The sequence below is a fragment of the Bison bison genome, unplaced genomic scaffold, assembly GCF_000754665.1.
Source record: "Bison bison bison isolate TAMUID 2011002044 unplaced genomic scaffold, Bison_UMD1.0 scf7180017864508, whole genome shotgun sequence".
NCBI classification, from domain to species: domain Eukaryota; kingdom Metazoa; phylum Chordata; class Mammalia; order Artiodactyla; family Bovidae; genus Bison; species Bison bison.
This window is the reverse complement of record NW_011495064.1, coordinates 10,972,283-10,989,888: the sequence shown is the minus strand read 5'-3', so window position 1 is coordinate 10,989,888 and position 17,606 is coordinate 10,972,283. Positions and strand designations below refer to the sequence as shown.

General features: G+C 55.7%; 1 protein-coding gene across 6 annotated transcripts in view; it reads right to left on the bottom strand.

Moving 5' to 3' along the window:
- Positions 1–791: 791 nt before the first annotated feature.
- DCTN1 (dynactin 1) overlaps positions 792–17,606 on the bottom strand; it is a 29,823-nt gene continuing 13,008 nt past the window's right edge. The window contains exons 3-30 of one of the 6 annotated variants that reach the window (XM_010829729.1): positions 17,406–17,484; positions 17,174–17,208; positions 12,735–12,755; positions 11,275–11,466; positions 10,731–10,928; positions 10,381–10,585; positions 10,226–10,304; positions 9,968–10,127; positions 9,754–9,858; positions 9,385–9,576; positions 9,178–9,294; positions 8,780–8,932; positions 8,022–8,182; positions 7,748–7,916; positions 7,419–7,487; positions 7,124–7,186; positions 6,864–7,013; positions 6,538–6,699; positions 6,319–6,450; positions 5,986–6,111; positions 5,615–5,757; positions 5,175–5,341; positions 3,211–3,225; positions 2,884–3,017; positions 2,597–2,789; positions 2,292–2,371; positions 1,675–1,764; positions 792–1,271 (exon numbers count right to left, since the gene is read on the bottom strand). In XM_010829729.1, the coding sequence (XP_010828031.1) occupies positions 1,134–1,271; positions 1,675–1,764; positions 2,292–2,371; positions 2,597–2,789; positions 2,884–3,017; positions 3,211–3,225; positions 5,175–5,341; positions 5,615–5,757; positions 5,986–6,111; positions 6,319–6,450; positions 6,538–6,699; positions 6,864–7,013; positions 7,124–7,186; positions 7,419–7,487; positions 7,748–7,916; positions 8,022–8,182; positions 8,780–8,932; positions 9,178–9,294; positions 9,385–9,576; positions 9,754–9,858; positions 9,968–10,127; positions 10,226–10,304; positions 10,381–10,585; positions 10,731–10,928; positions 11,275–11,466; positions 12,735–12,755; positions 17,174–17,208; positions 17,406–17,484 (3,528 nt within the window). In that variant the 3' untranslated portion in view covers positions 792–1,133. The other 5 variants (XM_010829730.1, XM_010829731.1, XM_010829733.1 and 2 more) reach the window with 5 other exon arrangements.

Sequence of the window (17,606 nt, the reverse complement as noted above, 5' to 3'; positions counted from 1 at the left end):
CACTGCTCACTGGCCTAATGGGCCCCAAATCTGAGCCAGAGCCCATGTGTGCTAAGTCTCTTCAGTCCGACTCTGTAAAACCCTACGGACTGTAGCCTGCCAGGCTCCTCTGTCCATGGGGATTCTCCAGGCAAGAACACTGGAGTGGGGAGCCATGCCCTCCTCCAGGGCATCTTCCTGACACAGGGATCGAACCCATGTCTCTTACATCTCCTGCATTGGCATGTGGGTTCTTTACCACTAGCACCACCTAAGCCAAAGCCCAGAAATGTGTGAACTTTTTCAAAGGAACTCCCCAGGTGATCTTAATTTGTAGTGGGCCTTGGGAGCAGCTTTAGTAATGTCTATCCTTTCTTACCAGTCTATGACTTTGGTCTTCCGTTGCTTAGTAAATATTCCCTCTGAGAGGCCTCAGATCTTACAGGGAGACTGCCAGCGCCTCAGAAAGTTGGCTGGAGTGGCAATCATACCATTAGCCAAGCTCCAAACACTGCTGGCCTGAAGAGCAGTGAAAGATCCAGAGAACAGAGGCAGGGCTTCAGAGATGACAACACTCCCCACCCTCCTAACTCCATTAAATGAACTCAGGAGCCAAGCCCTTGGTTGAGCCCTTTCCCCCTGCTCAGAGAAACTTAACTGCACACAAATTTGAGGGAAAGAGCATTCCACTGGTCACGAAAGAGGGAGATCTTCAAATTTGGCACAGCCAGAGCCTTCTCAGCATCCCTTCTCCTCCACTCCTGCTGAGTCAAGTGGCCCAATTCCCATTCCCAACATCACACAGACAACACTGAAGCAGAAGTGGCTTTAATCAAGGAGTGAAGTCCTCAGTTGGAGAGACCTCATTCAACCTTTGGTTGTGGGCTCTCAACCTACCTACCCGCTAGAGCCCCTGAAGCTCCTCAGGAAGAAGGGAGCAAATGAACAGCGAACTCTGGCAGAGGCCAGGGAAGGGAAACAGGGGAACCCAGGTCAAGGGGCCAGGGCAGGGCGCTGAAGGTGGGCGTGGAGCCGAGTGGGGCAGGAACAGCTTACACACGCAGTTCTCCCGGGGGGCTGCCCAGTGGCTAGGCATCAGGAGGAGCAGCTCCAGGAGGGCTGCGGGCAGGAGCGGGCAGTGAGGGAAGAAGCATTTAGGAGATGAGGCGGTCGTGGAGCTGGTGCAGCTGCTCCTGGGTGAGCACCAGCCGGTGTCGCTGCCCGAGGCCAGCCGCGCACGAGAAGGTCACTTTGCCCATGTACACAGTGTCGTCCTGCTGCTCTTCCTTGGCCTGGGAATCGGGAAGGGACAGAGGCCGCCAGGTCAGGGGCTCACCTGAGCTGTGTGCCACTGACAAGGTCCCAGAGCACCGAGACCCTGGGAGACGGGGGCTTTGAGGCTCCTAGACGACAATGACCACACTTTCCAAATCAGAATTGAGGCACACAGCCTGACAAGGGAGTTTTGAGTCTCTCCTGGTGTCAGAATCACAGACGATGTTTAACTGCTAAAATATTGGAATTTCGGAAAGCACTGCAAGCACTGTTAAGTGACTTGCAAGTTAAGACTTGGCCAGATGACTCAAGGTCGTTGGACCTGAGACCCCCAGAAGCCTCTTCAAATTCTGGAGGAGAGGGCAAGGCCTCATCTGAGCCTTCACTGCCCACCACCCCCCACCCCATGCTCCCTCTTACCCTGAGGAAGGCTGATGAAGGGAAGGTGGCAAAGTCAGTGGGGACCGTGGCTCCAGGGCGCTGAGATACAGTCTCCTTAAGGACCTCATCCTGGCAGATAGGGGGACAGGAGTCATTTAGGGGACCCTCCACAGGTTAGCCCAGTATCTCCCTGGCTTCCCAGGAATACTAATACCAAGGACAGGGACCCAGTTCTCTTTTATCACCATACCTTTGCTCTCAACTCCAATCCCATCCCTACCCAACATCCTTACTTTATAGATACTTAACCTTCAGGGTTCATCTCAGATTCTGTAACTTCTGGGAAGCCATTCTCAACCATTCTACTCTGCGGTGATCTCAGCTCTGACAGAGAGCTGCGCTACACTGAAGATGATGCTAGCTCACCCCAATTTGTGGTAGGAATCTCTTTTCTATTGAGGGAATCTGTTTGGGAGTGAGCTCCCAAGTTAGGAACCCTGTCTTCCCTCCCACCTCCTTTGCAACGTGTCACCTAGTTCAGGGCTGGACCCCTAGCAACCCTGGGGGTCCTGGTGGAAATGGCCATGCTAGGGCCTCCAGCACAGAATGCTCTGAAGTGCGCACTCCTGGATGAGGAAAAGCAGGTCTAAACTAACCTTGAGCTTCTCAATGGTGTCACTTAGGGACTTGAGCTGAGCCACCTGCTCCAGGAGCTGGGCCGACGGGCTCTTGGCAGCTGTGGGGAGAGAAGACTAGTGAGGCCTGCCAAGGCGCAGGCAGGCAGCTTGACTAGTGACCCTTCATCCAGTCCAGCTTCCTGCCTCAAGCAAACTGAACACTGAGACCAAAGAACAGGGCTAGGAAGAGCCTCTCTGGTGTGGGAAGTGCCTAGGCAGGGACTGCATCCCTGAGGCAAGGGGAGGGGCTGTGGTTTTCATCTCAGGAGTGGGTAGGTCCGTACCAGGGTTGGAGCGAGTGATGTCCACTACGTGCGTGCATGCGCTCAACTGATTCAACGTCTCCAGCAGCTGGTTGGTCTTACGATACAGCGCTCCAGCAGCAAGCTCGCTGCCAGGGCCCTCGTGGGGCGGGAGAGAGAGTTTGGCCACGTGCAGAGGGGGCAGGGCTGCTAAGGATGCCTTCATCTGGGCTCCCTGCGAGCGAAGTGGGAAGAAGAGTGGTGGTAAGAAGTGCCGGACAGCCCTACCGTCTATCAGCGGCGAGGTACCCTCTCTGTGACCTCCTCACCTTGAGGGTGCTGTTCTCGTGCTGGAGCTGGGAGATGTGCAGCCTCATGGCAGAGATCTGCTGAAGCAGCAGTGGTGAGTCCTTCACCAGCCCGGGGCCTGGCACAGACCCCGGAGCCTGTCCAGGGGCACCTCCTACGGGGACCACAACAAATGTCATGAGCCCCAGGTGGGAAGGGTTGAAGGTGGGTTCCATTCCTACCCGTCCCCCTTCCTTATCCGCTGCTACCTCCAGTCTTGATTGCTCCCAAGGGGGCGGTCTCGCCCTGCTCCCCCAGCCCCAATTCCCACCAACCCTGTTAACCCCCCCAGCAGGTTGGCTCTCTACCTCGCTGTTGTTCTTCTGCGCTCAGGACAGCCCATGGGGGAGCAGGAAAAGAGGAGAGAGGAATTAGATGGTATGGTGGTGAGGGGGACACACCAGAAGAATCCTGGTCACGCAGGAAGACATTTTTCCTCATCACCATACCTTCTCTAACAAAATCCTGTCTTTGCGATCGGGGAAAGAGGAAATACGTGTGAAAGAAAGATAGAAAAGGGCAGTCAGGCCACGATACAAGCTGCAACACGTGAGGAAGATGGCAGCGGCAGTGTGCGTTGGAGCAAACACTTGAGGCACGAGGCTGTTCCTGCCTCCCCGTCCTACATTCCATCTCCCAGAAGGGCAGACGGACCGCTCCTGAGACCCTGACACGTCTGCACCCTTAGTCCTCCCCACCGGCAGAACTTAACTGAGCATGAAGACACGTACCCATTTCTTCAGGTTCCCCATTGCGCTAAGACAAAAGTCACCCTTTTTTGGGGCAAAGTTCCAGAAATTAAAAACCGGTCTTTGGGGCTTCCCTGGTGGCTCAGTGACAAAGAATCCACCTGCCAATGCAGGAGACACGGGTTTGATCCCTGGTCCGGGAAGATCCCACGTGCTGCAGAGCAGCCAAGCCTGTGAGCCGCAACAACTGGTCTGTGCTCTGGAGCCTGCGAAATGCAACTACTGAGCCCATGTGTTGCAACCACTGAAGCCCTTGTGCCCTAGAGCCCAGGCTGCACAACAGAAGCCACTGCAGTGAGAAGCCTGTGCACTGTGACGCAAAGAAGCTCCCGCTCACTAGAGAGAGTCTGTGCAGCGACGAAGACCCAGCACAGCTGAAAATTAAGTCAGTAAAATTATTTAAAAAAAAAGAACCAGTATGTGTTTAAAGAGCCTATGCTAGGATGCCCTTGGTGGTCCAGTGGTTGAGAATCCGCCTTCCAATGCAGGAAACGCATGTTTAATTCCTTGTCAAAAAACAGAGATCCCGCATGCTGCAAGGCTACTGAACCTACACATCGCAACTAGAGGAGCCTGTCCCTGCACAAGACCCAGTGCAACTGAAAAAAGAAAAAAAAAAAAAAAAAGCCTATGCTAAAACAACACAATATGGTAATTCTGTCCCCTCCCAAGGAACACGGAAGCATCTGACTCACAGGAGTCTAAAGACAAGAAGATACTTGGTCACCTTCCAGAGTCAAGCAGCACCAGTGATGGGGGCTTTGACGAGGACAAGACCCTAGGTGAGGCCAACTGACAAGACAAGCACAGAGGGGAGTTCTAGAGATCCTGCAGGTTTAATTCCACTTCAAGGAGTTTGTCTTCTGGAGGTGAGAAAGGGAAGTAAGAAACTAGAGAGTGAACAAAAAAACATACTACATGGTAGATGAGAATCAAGATAGCAGTGGCCACCTCCTTGTCAGGAAACTGGGGAGACGAGGCCTGAAAGCCAGAAAAACTCCAGGTAAGGAGCCCTGACCACACTATGAGAGCAGGCAAAGGTCAGAACATAAGCCCCAAGTGGAACTGGGAGAATTCAGCACTGGAAGAGAGGACCACACTATAGGGTGAAGTGACGTGAACGCTGGAGAAATGCAGTGCCCCCGCAGAGCACCAGGCACCACTGGATCCCACAGCAGATGCCCTGGTCTGCTGCAGGCTGATGACCTCCTGGAATACAGGGTGGGGACAGAAAGGCCAGACGGCAGACCCAGGAGGGAGAGCTACTGGAATTCTGAGTTTCACTGACATCTTGGTGAGGCCCCACTGCCCCACCTTGGCCAAAGGAACTCTGCACACATCTTCAGAAGAACTAAAAACTTGGTGAAAGTTGCTACAGAGTGAAACCGGGCAAGCATGTTCCTGGCTGAACATCCAGCTGTGGGCGGTGGGGCGCGGGGGAGAAAAGTCAAACGGAGACCAAGGACAGGAGTGGGGACATTCAATCTCCTCTGGGCTGATGCTGCCTGCTCCATGGCACTCACCCCCAGCAATGCCAGAGACCAGGGTGGCAATACCCGAGGGAGGGGGCCCCCGGAGCCCCTCAATCGTGCGCTTGGACTGGCTGTTCAATCGCTGCTTTAACTCTGCCTTCTCTGCCTCCAGCTGGTCGATGTCAGCCTGAAGTGCATCCATGGTCTCCTCAAACTCTCTGTGAAAGAGAACCTGGGCTTGGGCAGTGTCCCCTCCCCAACGGCCCCGCCCCCCCTTTCTCTGTCCCGACAGGTTCTGAGGGCAGCCCTGCTGGCCAGGAGCCAGGGGCAGAAGAGGCTCAGATTGGGGTGAGACAGTGGTGCTGTCAGCTGGGAAGGAGATGGCCTCTGTCCCCCTGGGGAGGCTCACTCCCAGAGGGCCTGGGTTAGGAGGCAGGGAGCTGCTCGCAGGAGGGAGTGTGGAGTGAACAGGGGCCGGGGAGGTGCCTGACTTCTCCTTCTTCCGCAGCAGCGTTTGGGTCTCCTCCAGCCGAGTCTGGACTTTCTCAATGCGCTCATCTGCATCCTTGGCAGCACTGTCCAGCTTCTTCTCCAGGAGGCTCAGCCGCACATTGGCCTCACTGAGCTCTTCCCCCTGGACGAGGATGGAGCGTGTCCAGTCTTACACTTCCCATGACCGCCCCTAACCCAAGACCTGGGACAGACCATGAGATAGCAAGCTCCCACAAGAACGCCCACTGATCACAGGTGCCACTGCTTCCCCTCAGTCCTCAACCCCTCTCAGTCACAATCAACACTCACTGCCTCCCTGTGCCCCTGCTATTTCCTGGCCTTTCAGATCCTGAGCCTCCCCTATTCTCACCTTGATCTTCAGTGACTTCTTCAGCTCTTTAATAACTGTCTCTCGATCCTCAAGCTTCAAACCCAGGCCTTCAGCATCCGTGATCTCTGCACGAAGAGCCGCAGCCCGCAGCTCAACTGGGGGAGGCTAAGGGGCAGAGTGAGGGGCAGAGGGCAGGGTTATCAAGGCTCTCCTTTCAGAGGGATCCAGTCAAACAGAAAATCTTCCTCCTTGCCTTTTAAGCAAGAGGAAGGTGCTCCCCAAATTCCTGCCTCCCAGCCCTCCCACAGTGAGCAGCAGCTCCCAAGTCCTGCTCCTCCTGGCTCCTGCAGTTCCCTCCAAGGAACGACCCACCTTGCTAGGGGGCCGCTCGGCATCGTACTCTCCCTCCTGCATGGCTGTGGCCAACTTGTTCATAGTGCTGATGAGGAGGCTGCATGACTGGCGCAGACACTCATAGGGGTTGCTGGAGGGGGTCCCGTAGATCTGCAGGTGTCAACAGCAGTAGTGAAAACCCCACACTGGCCACCTGACTCTCCCATCACCACCTTCTGCCCAGCCAAGCCAGCTCACCTGCTCGCTTGCTTTGAAAGCCAGCTCCTCCAGGGCAGCCACAGGCAGTCCCTCGTTCTCTGCCAGTGGGGCAATGAGCTGGGCAGCAGCTGCTGCCACCTCCTGCAGCACCGCCACCACCCACGTCAAGTGTTTTCTGCAGTCGAGGAGTGTGTCAGATACCTGTGCAATGGGCCAGAGTCAGGAGCCCACTCTGGGCTCAACGCCACAGCGCCCAGCTACCTCAGAACCATTCCTGTCCCCCGACCAGATCTAGATCGCAACATGCTGCGCCCCTCCTGGTTCTGCTCACAGTTTCCTTCCCGTCCCCCTTCACAGCCCTAAACCTGTGGTCCAAAAGCCAGTGCAGCCGGGATCCCAGGCGCATCCGTCCCTGGCATCCGCCGCCGGATCTTCTTGCAGAACTGGCGGGTATCACTGCACGAAGTTTCCAGGTCCCGTAGCAGGAGGGCAATATCTGAAGCCTCCTGCCCACCCTACTCAGAACAGGAGACAGACGGGAAGCCAAGTCAGAATTAGGGCTGGGGGCAAGAAGGTGGGGACTCTGAAGGAAGAGGAACTCCAACAGATCTGGTTGCGCTCTCACCTGCAAGAAGGCCCGTAGCCGTCCCACCTCCACACTCATGCAGTCCAGGGCACTCTGGGTAAACTGTGAAGACAGAAGCAGGTGGCTGTCAGCCTCCAACGGGGCCCTTCTGCCCCATTAACGTCTCTAAAGAAGTCTCCCTCCTTGGCTGACCCCATCCATCAGTGAGCTCTCTGGCTTCCCTGACCTGGCCTTAGTGACCCTGTTCCTTATGTGACACCCTTTGTGGGTGTGATCTGATGTCTTTCATTTCCAATCTCTACAAGGGGCTCAACCATTGGCCCAAACACCTCACCTTAATGTGGTCAGCCAGCTGCATGGTACTGTCCTCAGGTTGTTCAGCAAGGTGGATGCTGTATAGATGCTGAGGAGGGATGGCAAATGAACAGTCTTTAGGCCTTGGAAGAACGAAGCATGCTTCCCAAACTGGAGTTTGAGCCCCAGTGATCAAGGGACTCCAGAGGTATGAAAGAATCCAAAACCCTCAAGGAACTGGATCCTAAGGTGAGTTCATCTAAGAGTTTCACGCCTTCAGCCTGGGACATACAACCCTGGCTACACTGGAAACATCCCCAGAAGAAACCCTCGCTCCTCCTGTGCTAAGCCTCAATTCTCGCCCCAGACCTGGTAGTACTTGATGGCCTTGGTGAGAGGCTCTACGTTGACAGTCTCATCCAGCTGGTCCTTGTGCAGCAGCTCAATGAGGAAGTCCAAGGAGCGTTCGTGGGCACTCATTTCAGGGTAGAGGCTGCCCACCTTCTTATACACGTCCACACTGCACTGAGAGAGGGCACTGGAGACCAGAGAAGGGCCCTGTGAGGCCAGAGTCTACAAGGCAACCTCAGTTCCAGCCTATCTAGGACCCACGGCCCTGCCATGGAGGTCAGGGATCACTTACTGCTCGTAACGATGAAGTGTGGCCTGCAGCAAACTCAGTGAATACACCAGCCCAGCAGCAAAGCTGAGCTGCTCCCCTGCAGCGCCGCGAAGTCCTGGCCGCTCTGAACAGCTCTCACTTAGTTCAAACTTTTCCTGGGCCTGCTTCCGGATTAGCTCTGCCTGTGGGAAGAAGCACCAGAGACGTGGGGCTCAGAGCAGAGGATGGAGAACACAGACTCAGGAGTACAGAGAGCTGAGCAACTGTGGAGGGCATGAAGACACGGGAGAGAAGGCAGAAACAGCTTTTAGACGGGCAGGGAGTCGCACATGGGCAAAGGGCGATGTGACTGCTGGTGCTGACGGAGATTCGGATGCGGGCTGACAGGGCAGCAGGACCAGTGGGACCAGCTCCTTCCTACCTTAAAGCTGCTGCTCCCTCTGCCTTTCCAACTACAGCGTGATCCTGACAGTTATCCCCCACAAACTCCAGTCATCTTCGGGTCTCACCTCAAATGTTACTCCTTCAGTAATAGCCCACTGTCTCCATCAGCTTCCCAGCTGTGCTCTCTCCCAGACACTACCTCCGCTTCACAAGCTGCATCTCCCCTTCATAAAACGCCATCTGTGACATACATCTGTCTGTGATTCTGCGTCCCTGTACTACGTCATAAACCCTGAGAGCAGGACAACGACTGCCACCTCTGCTTGGTGCCCCCAGTGCCTGGCTCACGGCAAGCTCAGCAGCCCCCTGCTGGGAATGTGGCTGACAGACCGTACCTTGCAAATGAGTCGAGGCATGAGCAGCAGCACCAGGACGCAGTCATGGTCCCCACCTGGCCGAAGGAAACTGTCAGGCATGAAGGCTGTCAACAGGGACATGTGCCGGTTGGCCTGGGCCACCTCCATCTGCCTCAACTCCATCTCAATTGCCTGTGAGCGAGACAGGGGAGTAGGTTCTCAGCTAGGCTGCGGAGAACCTCCTAACCTCCATCCCACGTTCCAATGTGTCTCCTGCTTCTAGGGCAGGCCCGGCCAGGAGTCTTCCAAACCACCACACAAAGCACTCCCAACTCCAGGAACCCGAAGGTCAGAACCCCACAGCAGATCAGCCCATGGCCTCACCCAGGCTGGGGTCTCCAACACCCACCCCTCTCCAGCTCACCCACTTTCCTGACCTTAGCATGAGCCTTAGTCTCAGCAAACTTGATCTTGAAGTCAAAAGTCTCTGGAGGTGGCTGCTGCTGCCTCTCCACGGATGCTTCCTGCTGGTTTGTCAGTGCCCGATTCACATCCTGGGGGCAAGGATGGGCGACAAGACACAGCTGAGTCACGGGGGAAGCCCTGGGGCGATTGTGGGCAGAGAGCAGTGGGTGTGCAGGCACCTGTAGGTGGGCAGTCAGCTGGCGGTACTTCTTGATGGTCTGCTGATAGTCTGCGACTGTCTCCTGGGCCGCTTCCACACGCTTCTGGGCATCCCGCACCTGGGCACCTGCCATATCTAGCTGCTCCCGCAGCTCCAGTTCTGTCTCACGTGCATTCTCCTGCAGTTCATCGTTCATTTCATTTATTGCTTCCTGGGAGACAAGGTAGTTGGGGCAAAGAAAAGTCAGAGTCAGGGTAGCAGGCCAGGGTGGGTTCACTCACTACACACCCTACCCAAAGATCAGGGATCACGTCAATCCTTCTCATGGCAAGTCTCTTCCCAAGACCCTCCATCAGGGTTATAAGTCAGCAGTCTGCTCTTCTCTTACCAAGTCCCCCACCGTCTCCTTCAGTTTGCGCACTTTCTCTTCCAGATCCAGGTTCCGGTCTGTCAGCGTCTCTACCATCTCCTCAGCCCCCAGAGCAGCATCTACCTGTGTTAGACAGCGCAAACAAGGAGAAGGATTGAAAGGTGCCAAGACAGAGGAGACATCGGAAGGCGAGCATCGCAGTGCTCTGGGCAAGGGGTTGGGCTGCTCAGACCTGCTCCTTGAGCTCATCAATGGTGCGCTCTGCCTGGCTCAGCTCCTCCTGCAGACGCTCCCGCTGTTGCCTCACAACTTCCAGCTCTTGGTTCTTCTTTTCCATGAGCTTCTGGAGTTTCACATGCTCCTGCTTCTCTGAGGAAGAAAGATCCCGCATTCTGTGGGAAAATGGCAAGAGAGAAGAAGAAAGACCAGGTATCAAGAGTCACTCACGGATTTGGAGACAGGAGAGTGAGCCTGGCAATGAGGACCCTACCTCACTAGGGCATCCTTCAAGCGGGCATTCTGCTCCTCAAGCTGCTTGAGCTGATAACTGGACGCGGCACCATCTGAGCCTGGGGAAGACCATTCATACTTTCAGTCAGGGGTCCAACCCCATCATTTGGCCCCTGGCAGCTCCTGGCCCCTTACCCTTCTCTTCAATCTCAGCTTTGAGGATTTCCAAGTCGGTAGTGAGCTCTTCCACACGCTCCCTCAGCACCTCGGCCTCCTGCTGTAGGGACTCAGCCCGCTCTTCAGCCATCTCCTTGTCCAGAGTGGCCATTTCGATGGCATCAGCAGTGTCAGCCATCTCCTCCATGTAGCGTTCCTTTGCCTCTAGGGCCTCCTTGGCTTCCTGAAGAGAAGTGACGGTTGGGGGTACGATCACAGAGATGCCTCACGAACCCCTTTTCACAGGATAGTCCAGGCTCCAGTTCCAGCTTCCAGCACTTCCTTGGGCCCCTTGCCTCCCCAGACACCCTCTTCATCCCAAGTCCCACCTTCCGAGCCTCCTTGAGGCGCCGCTGCAGGTCTGCCTGCTGCTCCTGCATTTTGCTTTTCCATTCCTGCACCTGCTCCAGCTGGATCTTGTGTTTCTCCAGCTCTTTTAGTTTTGCCTTGTCTTCTGCACGTTTCAGCCGTAGGGTCTCCAGTTTCTCCTCCAGGTCCCGCACCTGGGCCCTCAGCCCCTCCTCTTCCTGCAAAGGAGAGACCCTTCAGTCTGTGCACAGCCTCCCCGCTTTTCCCCATCAAGACTGAGCTGGAGAGGAAGGACAGCAATGTGTGCAGAAGTCATTCCAGGTCCAGGGCCAAAGCAAGTGGCATACAAATATCTGTGAAGAGCCCAATCCCTATGGGGGAAGTGTGGAAGGGCAGAGAGGAAAGGGTGGCTTAGCCAGTAATGGGATACTTATATGCTGGGACCCCACCCTTCTAATCCAAGGTTCTGGGTCTCCCTCAACCCGGGGAAACTTCTAAGAGCCTGTCAGGGGTCACAGGCCCCTTTGTGTCTTGGTTCTTCTTTGCTCCAACCCCAGATCTTACCTTAGAGGGGGAAGGAAGTGGGAGTGCTGCTCCAGGAGAGGTGAGGGCCGGCGTGGGGATGATGGGCGCTGCCAGCGGAGTCTGAGCTGGGGTGCTGGGCTCACTGCTGCTCAGCTCACCTGCTGATGCTGAGCCAGAGGGGCCCAGGGAACCACTGGCCCCGGCTACCCCAGTGCTGGCCGGGCGGGTGGGCTATTCCGAGAGGGCAGGGGCAGACCAGAAAAAGTGTAGGGGACAGGGGTGGTAAAAGAGTGAGACAGAATACGAGCATGCGGTGAAGGAAGTGACAGAGGAGGAGAAAGGCAAAGAGTATCACAGGACAGTGAGAACAGAGAAACAGTATGGGCAGAGGGAAAGTGCCACAGTCAGAGGCAGTGACAAAGGGCCGGCGGGATTTGGGTCGGGGGGTGGCGGGAGAGGGAGGGACGGAGAAAGACATAAGGTTACAAGACTCCTCCCTTGGCACTGACCCCACATTCCTCCAAGGTCTAGCACCACCCTGATAGGGCAGAAGCCCTCACTCCCTTGACCATTCCTTTTGTGACCCACTTGTAATCATTGTAGCAATTTCTTAATACTCCCAGTGCTACTGTTGCTCTGGGCCTGTACCCACCTCCCCCAGAGGGAACAAGCGCCTCAGTGTCATTCCCAGAGAGAAAGAACAGACTGATCTCTAATTTTCACGTTCCCAGAGAAGGCTGGGCTAAAACTGGGGGTCCTGGGCTCTACACTTTGATAAAAACCTCAAGCTCATCCTCCTCCCCCTGGTCTATTTCAGGGGATCCTTCAAGTAAAAGGGCCAGGGTGAAAGTCGTAATCCTTGGCTCTCCTCTGAAACAAGGTCCATACCGCCAACCCATCTGTCACCTCCCTCCTCCAAGACAGAGGGGCTCTAATCAGGTGACAGTACCGGGTCCCTGTGGAGCTGAGGTGCTAGAGCAGACGGCCTGCCCGGTGCTCCTCCCTGGAGCACCGAGCCCTGAAGGCCTCCCAGTGGGCTGACACCCAGAGACCACACGCTATCCATGGACGCCCCCACCCGAGGGGGCCTTTCACAGACACACCCACCTCCGTAGCCCCTGACATTCCAAGTTCTTTTTCACATTTCCTCTAATTCCCCACCCCTTCCCCAACAACACACACACACACCCCCCACAAAAGCCAGTCAAAAGCAGCTGTTAGATGCCCTTCTTCAAGAAAGTCTGCCTTGGCTAAGCACAACCACTCTCGTTTCTCTTCTACACTCAAGCTACTGGCTCAGACATGCTCCTAAGAGCTGGAAGGCACCTTCCCAGGAGGGGCCAGTCCTTACCCTCAGCACCCTCACTCCCCTGAAGAGAACCCGGGACACACTGTGACCAACTTACACTTGCTCATACAAAAGGCCACATACATGCACATGCCTAAGGTATCTGTGTCCACTCAGCAGTGGCTGGTACAGAGGCCTGTTTTTTCCTCACCTTGGGCCGCCGAGTTGTAGTCTGGACAGGCAACAGGAGCCAGAGGAGGAGTAGTCAGGAAAGAAAGGATGACAGCAGAAAGACAGACAGCAGAGGGACAGCAATGAGAGCAGAAGCAGCAGACACGAGGCTGCAGTCAGCAGCCCACCCCTCCTCCCCGACCCGGCCCCATGCCCTCCTTCCCGTGAGTCACCTTGATCCTGCTCCAAGAGCTCAGAACTCCTATTTCCCACTGGTTCCTTCTCCCACTTTTATCCTACCCTGGAAATTCTGTCCCCGTCTCCCAGGCTGAGCCACAGGAGACCAAAGCCAGCAGCTAGTAGAGAGGGTCTCCAGAGACCAGAGAGGAGTCCTCTCACAGCCACCTCTCCCACTCCAGCCCAGAGCCCCGCCCATCCACCACTCCCAAGGACTTTCCCAGGTCAGCCCCTTCCTTTGAGTGCTAGATTCCATACAGGACTCCTGAGAAATACCACGTGACAAGAATGATGATACAAGCCTAGAAGTGAGTGAAACCAGCTAGGGGAGATCAGGTCCCCAAGGGAGCACAGTGCGGCCACACGCCCCACCCCCACCCTCTTCCCCAGGACCGGTTCCTGCAGCAGTCCCCATCCCCAGGGCAGAGGGCTCAGGTGTCACGACCATGAATATTGCATTAGCCAGAAGCCCAGAGATCAGCAAAGTGACCCCACCCGACTGCAAGAAAGGAGGTGGGGGTGGGCAGCAGCACAGGGAAACTACTGCCCTACACCAGATCGGAGACCAACCACCCCACACTATTGCAAAGTGATAAACACATGATTAACTCCAACTCCCAAACAGTATTCTTGATACCCAGGGTCTCAGAGCTCTGGCAAACACAAGATTTGGCCTGGGCCCTTCTAGGTCTCCCAAGGAGACCAACCCCCACGTCTACTACCCTGGGCTAAGCCTCCATAACTGTGTCACAAACTGTTCTAGAGAAAGCCCCTGACACAGACCCCAGTCGGGGAGGGATGCTAGTATTACAACCAAGTGTCATTCTAGCAAAGGTCGAGTGAGGTAGGCTTGCTAGAGGCACAAAGACATCTGGACCTGCTTCCCTAGATTCTCTCCTAGGAAACACATCCAGAGCCAGTTTGCAGCAAAAGCTGCCTGAAGCTCAAGCTGGTGAGGCCACTGGGTACAAGGCCCAAAACACAGATTCAGAGCCAAGAGCAGAAGGCTAGGGAGCAAACGCCCAGGGTGTGGGGCATGGCAGTGACACACACTCTCCCTGCCCCCCGCCTTCATCCCCATCCTCGTCCCCCAACCAGACAGAGCAAGTCAGTCAGCCCCCACCCCCACCCCAGCAGCCTGCTGCCACCATCACGCTGGCAGCCTGGCAGCAGGACCAGAGCAAGCAAGAGTACCTTTCGGGCTGTCGGTGCCTGTCTCATCATTGCAGAAAACCAAAGAAAGCCAGGAGAGGAAAGAGAAGGAAGGACAGAGGAGGATGGACACACACAGGAAGGACAGGCCAAGGGAGGGAGGGAAAGAGACCGAACAGAGGGAAAGGCGGCGGAGACAGGAGATTAGTGTATCAAATCCCAACAATGCAGCCGCAGCTCCCCGGCCCGGCAGCTCCCCAGCTGGCCAACGGCTGCAGCTCAGATGCGGAAGCCCCCGCCGGTGCACGGTGGGGATGGCCAGGCTCCGGCAGGCACCCGAGAGGCACTCGGGAGGCCCCCGGCCTAGTTCGCCAGCTTAGGCTGACGGCAGCCTCAGTGGCCGCCGCACCAGCTCCACCTGACGTCATGCACCCACCCTCCTCCGCTCCACGAGGGGTGGAGCCACTGCTCCTCAGTCACCTAGCAACCACCAGCTCTGATGGCTCCTCCTCCTCCTCCTCCTGACTGGACAAAGTCCTCTGCTAAACCCACCCTGCTTCCTTCTCCAAAGAACAGGTCCTGGCTGGCTCCTCCCTCTCCCGCATCCCCAAGGATTTGCTCAAAAAAATTGGGCTGGGGGTCCGTCCCATTTCTGTGATGACAGCTCTGGAACCAGGGTATCACTGGACAGGGACATGGGACCTCACTGCTTCATCAGGCCTCTCTCATACTCACACCCCCCTCAGTCTACAACCCCATCAACTCTGCTTCTGTCTCTTATACACACAGATGATATCCTGCTGGTGGCTCATCAGGCGCACACACCCAGCACTCCTGCATCGGCTCTGCGGGGCACACTAAGAAACCCAGAGAACATTCCATCTGGGCAGTAGCAGCTCTAATGACAGCATCTGGCTCCTTTCCCAACTCTCCCTGGGTTGTGGGCAGGTTAGAGCCTGTCTCTAAAGAGCTTCCAGAAAGGACTGGGCACCTTGCAGAGACATCTGGGTCCTCTCTTCCACGCTGCCCCTCAGAGTTCCTTCTTTTGTTCTGGTGCTAGCTCCCTGTTTCCTGTGTTAAGTGATGTGCTGTGAGAGAGCCACTGGAGAGAAATAACTAGGGAAGGACTTGACAACTTGACTGACACTCTGCACCATGAGCCAAGGAGGCGCTGTGCCCCGGCGCAGGCAGCCTAGGCTAGGCTTTGCCACATTTCCCTAGTCAGCCGCCAAAAATACCCAGATCTGGGCATGGCTCACATCCCACCCATGGTCGGATCAGACTGCAGCCAGAACCCCTCCATAGACAGTAGACTGCAGGTCCATGCTCTTCTCTATTTGGGGTCTAATGCAAGATGGGAGCCCCAACCAGGAGCCAATAATCAAGGGAAGAAGCCAAGTTCCTGGAATGGGTCCAGTATCCTTTAGAGAATTATCTTCCTTCTTATACCCCCACTCCCTCCAAAGCCAGGACCCCCAAGCAAGTACCATTATGTCATCTCTTCCAAGGCAAGACTCCAAAGTGAGGACCCACCACCAACCAGAAATCAAAATAGAGAAGTTTTACTCTCTCCTCCCACTGCCCCAGTCTAACAGCTCTCCATGCAGAGTCAGAAGGTCCTGACACAGATGGGTAACAAGGAAATCACAGAACTTCATACACACAGCACAGCACATACAGGTCAGACAGGCACATGCAGGTCAGAGACGGCTTGGGCACAGCCCAAAGGCATGAACTGGTGTGGGGAAGTGGTCATGGCAGCAACTTCAGACTGAAAGAGTCTCAGGGGTGGCAGCCCCACTCCAGTGATGGCTGATGGAAGGCTGTAAGGTGTGGGAGGTAGGCCCCGGGCACAACACCAGAGGAAGGAAGAGGCAGGGAAAAAAGGACAGAGCAGAGCAAAGGTGCGCATTCATGGCCACGCCACCCAGAGGCAGGCCCCACTCAGGCTTCCAACTGCTCTTCCCGCGCTGGGTTCCCTGACTCCCACCTACTTAGCTAACCTCACCTCCACACCCTCCGTCTCTCCTGCCACTGACCCTAAGCTCAGGCTAAGTGAGAATGCACTGTAAGCCAGTCAATGCTCTTTTCCATGCTGCTGCGATTTACAGTCAAATGCTTAGTCTCTGACTAGAAGTCCCGAGGCGACGGGCAGGGGTGTGAGGAGGAGTGAGGATCGTCCCTAACGCCATCTGGGCCTGGACACTGAGCCTGATATCCTCGCACCCCTCAAAGGAACTCTGAAAGCCAAGGCTGCCATTTCCTCTGGCCATCCCAGCCCCAAGGTCACACATACATGCATGTAGCAGCCCACGGACATGCAGGACAGCTGGGCAGGGGGCTCATGGCCCTCACCCACCCAGGCACAAACAGTAAACACACCACCTTCTTAGGCTTCAGTCCCCGCTGCGTGAGGAGGTGGAAAGGGCAGAGTTAGAGAACAGAGTTAAACAACACACTGAGCTAGCCGGTCAGACATCTTGGGTGTAGGTATTAAGACCCACAGGCAAACACCGGTATGGGAGGAGCAGGTCACTGTCAAGGCCCGGGTGAGATGAGCCTCCCTCAAGATCCGCTTCCAGGAGGTCCACACCCTGCCCAGAGGAGCTGGAGAGTCGGGAGCAGAGGAGGGGAGCTGCGGTGGGCCCTCTACATACAACCTGAAAAGGCGGCAGAGGGCCCAGCTCCTTCCCACTTAGTTGTGAACCAGAGAGCACCTTCCTCCTCCAGTTTTTACCTTACCCCTACCCTATATCCATCAGATGTCGGCAGCCGCGGGCACCAACAGGTAGGAAGTTGGCAGCAACACTACTAGGGGCAGCCGGTCTTCCCTTCCCCCAGCCTCAGTTCCAACGGAGCCAGAACTTCCGGGCATGGGCAGCTTTTCCCTGCTAGCGCCTTTATACCTACAGCGGCAACGCATACCCAGGAAGTTTCCTCCTCAGAGAGGATGGAGCCTGGAAAGGCCAACTCAGTTCACTGCCTCGGGCGGAAGAAGCAGGCGAGTAAGACCTGGTGTGGGCCTCCCTCCTCTCTTTTTCTTTTCCCCCTTTCCTCCATTACTCCCCACTCCTATCCCTGACTACTTACCAGTTTGCTGGTCTTTGGATTTGAGTCAGCTCCCTCTAGAATGCAAACAGAAACAAAGCGTGTGTTTGTGTAGAGGGATAGGAGCAGAGAACGTCATGGCAGGGTAAGCAAGACGTAACAACAGAATACGGTGGTGACAGAAAATCTCAGGATCCACTGCGGCCCCTTGTTCTGGGGAGAAGTCCTGGGGACTCCTGCGTGTGAGGAGGCAACTTAAGTGGGTGGTTGTTACCTCTTCTGAGGACCTTTGAGGCAGAGGAATCAGGTGTCTCTGGTGAAGTAGTATCCGCTCCATCTTCAAATACCTGGATCTGAGGCCACAGAATAGACTCAATATAGCTAGATCAAGGCTGGATGTAGTATGGGCCCCTCTTCAGGCCCTAAGCAAGCCTAGAGTACAGGGCCGATTCCCTAAGGATAGCTCTCGATCTTC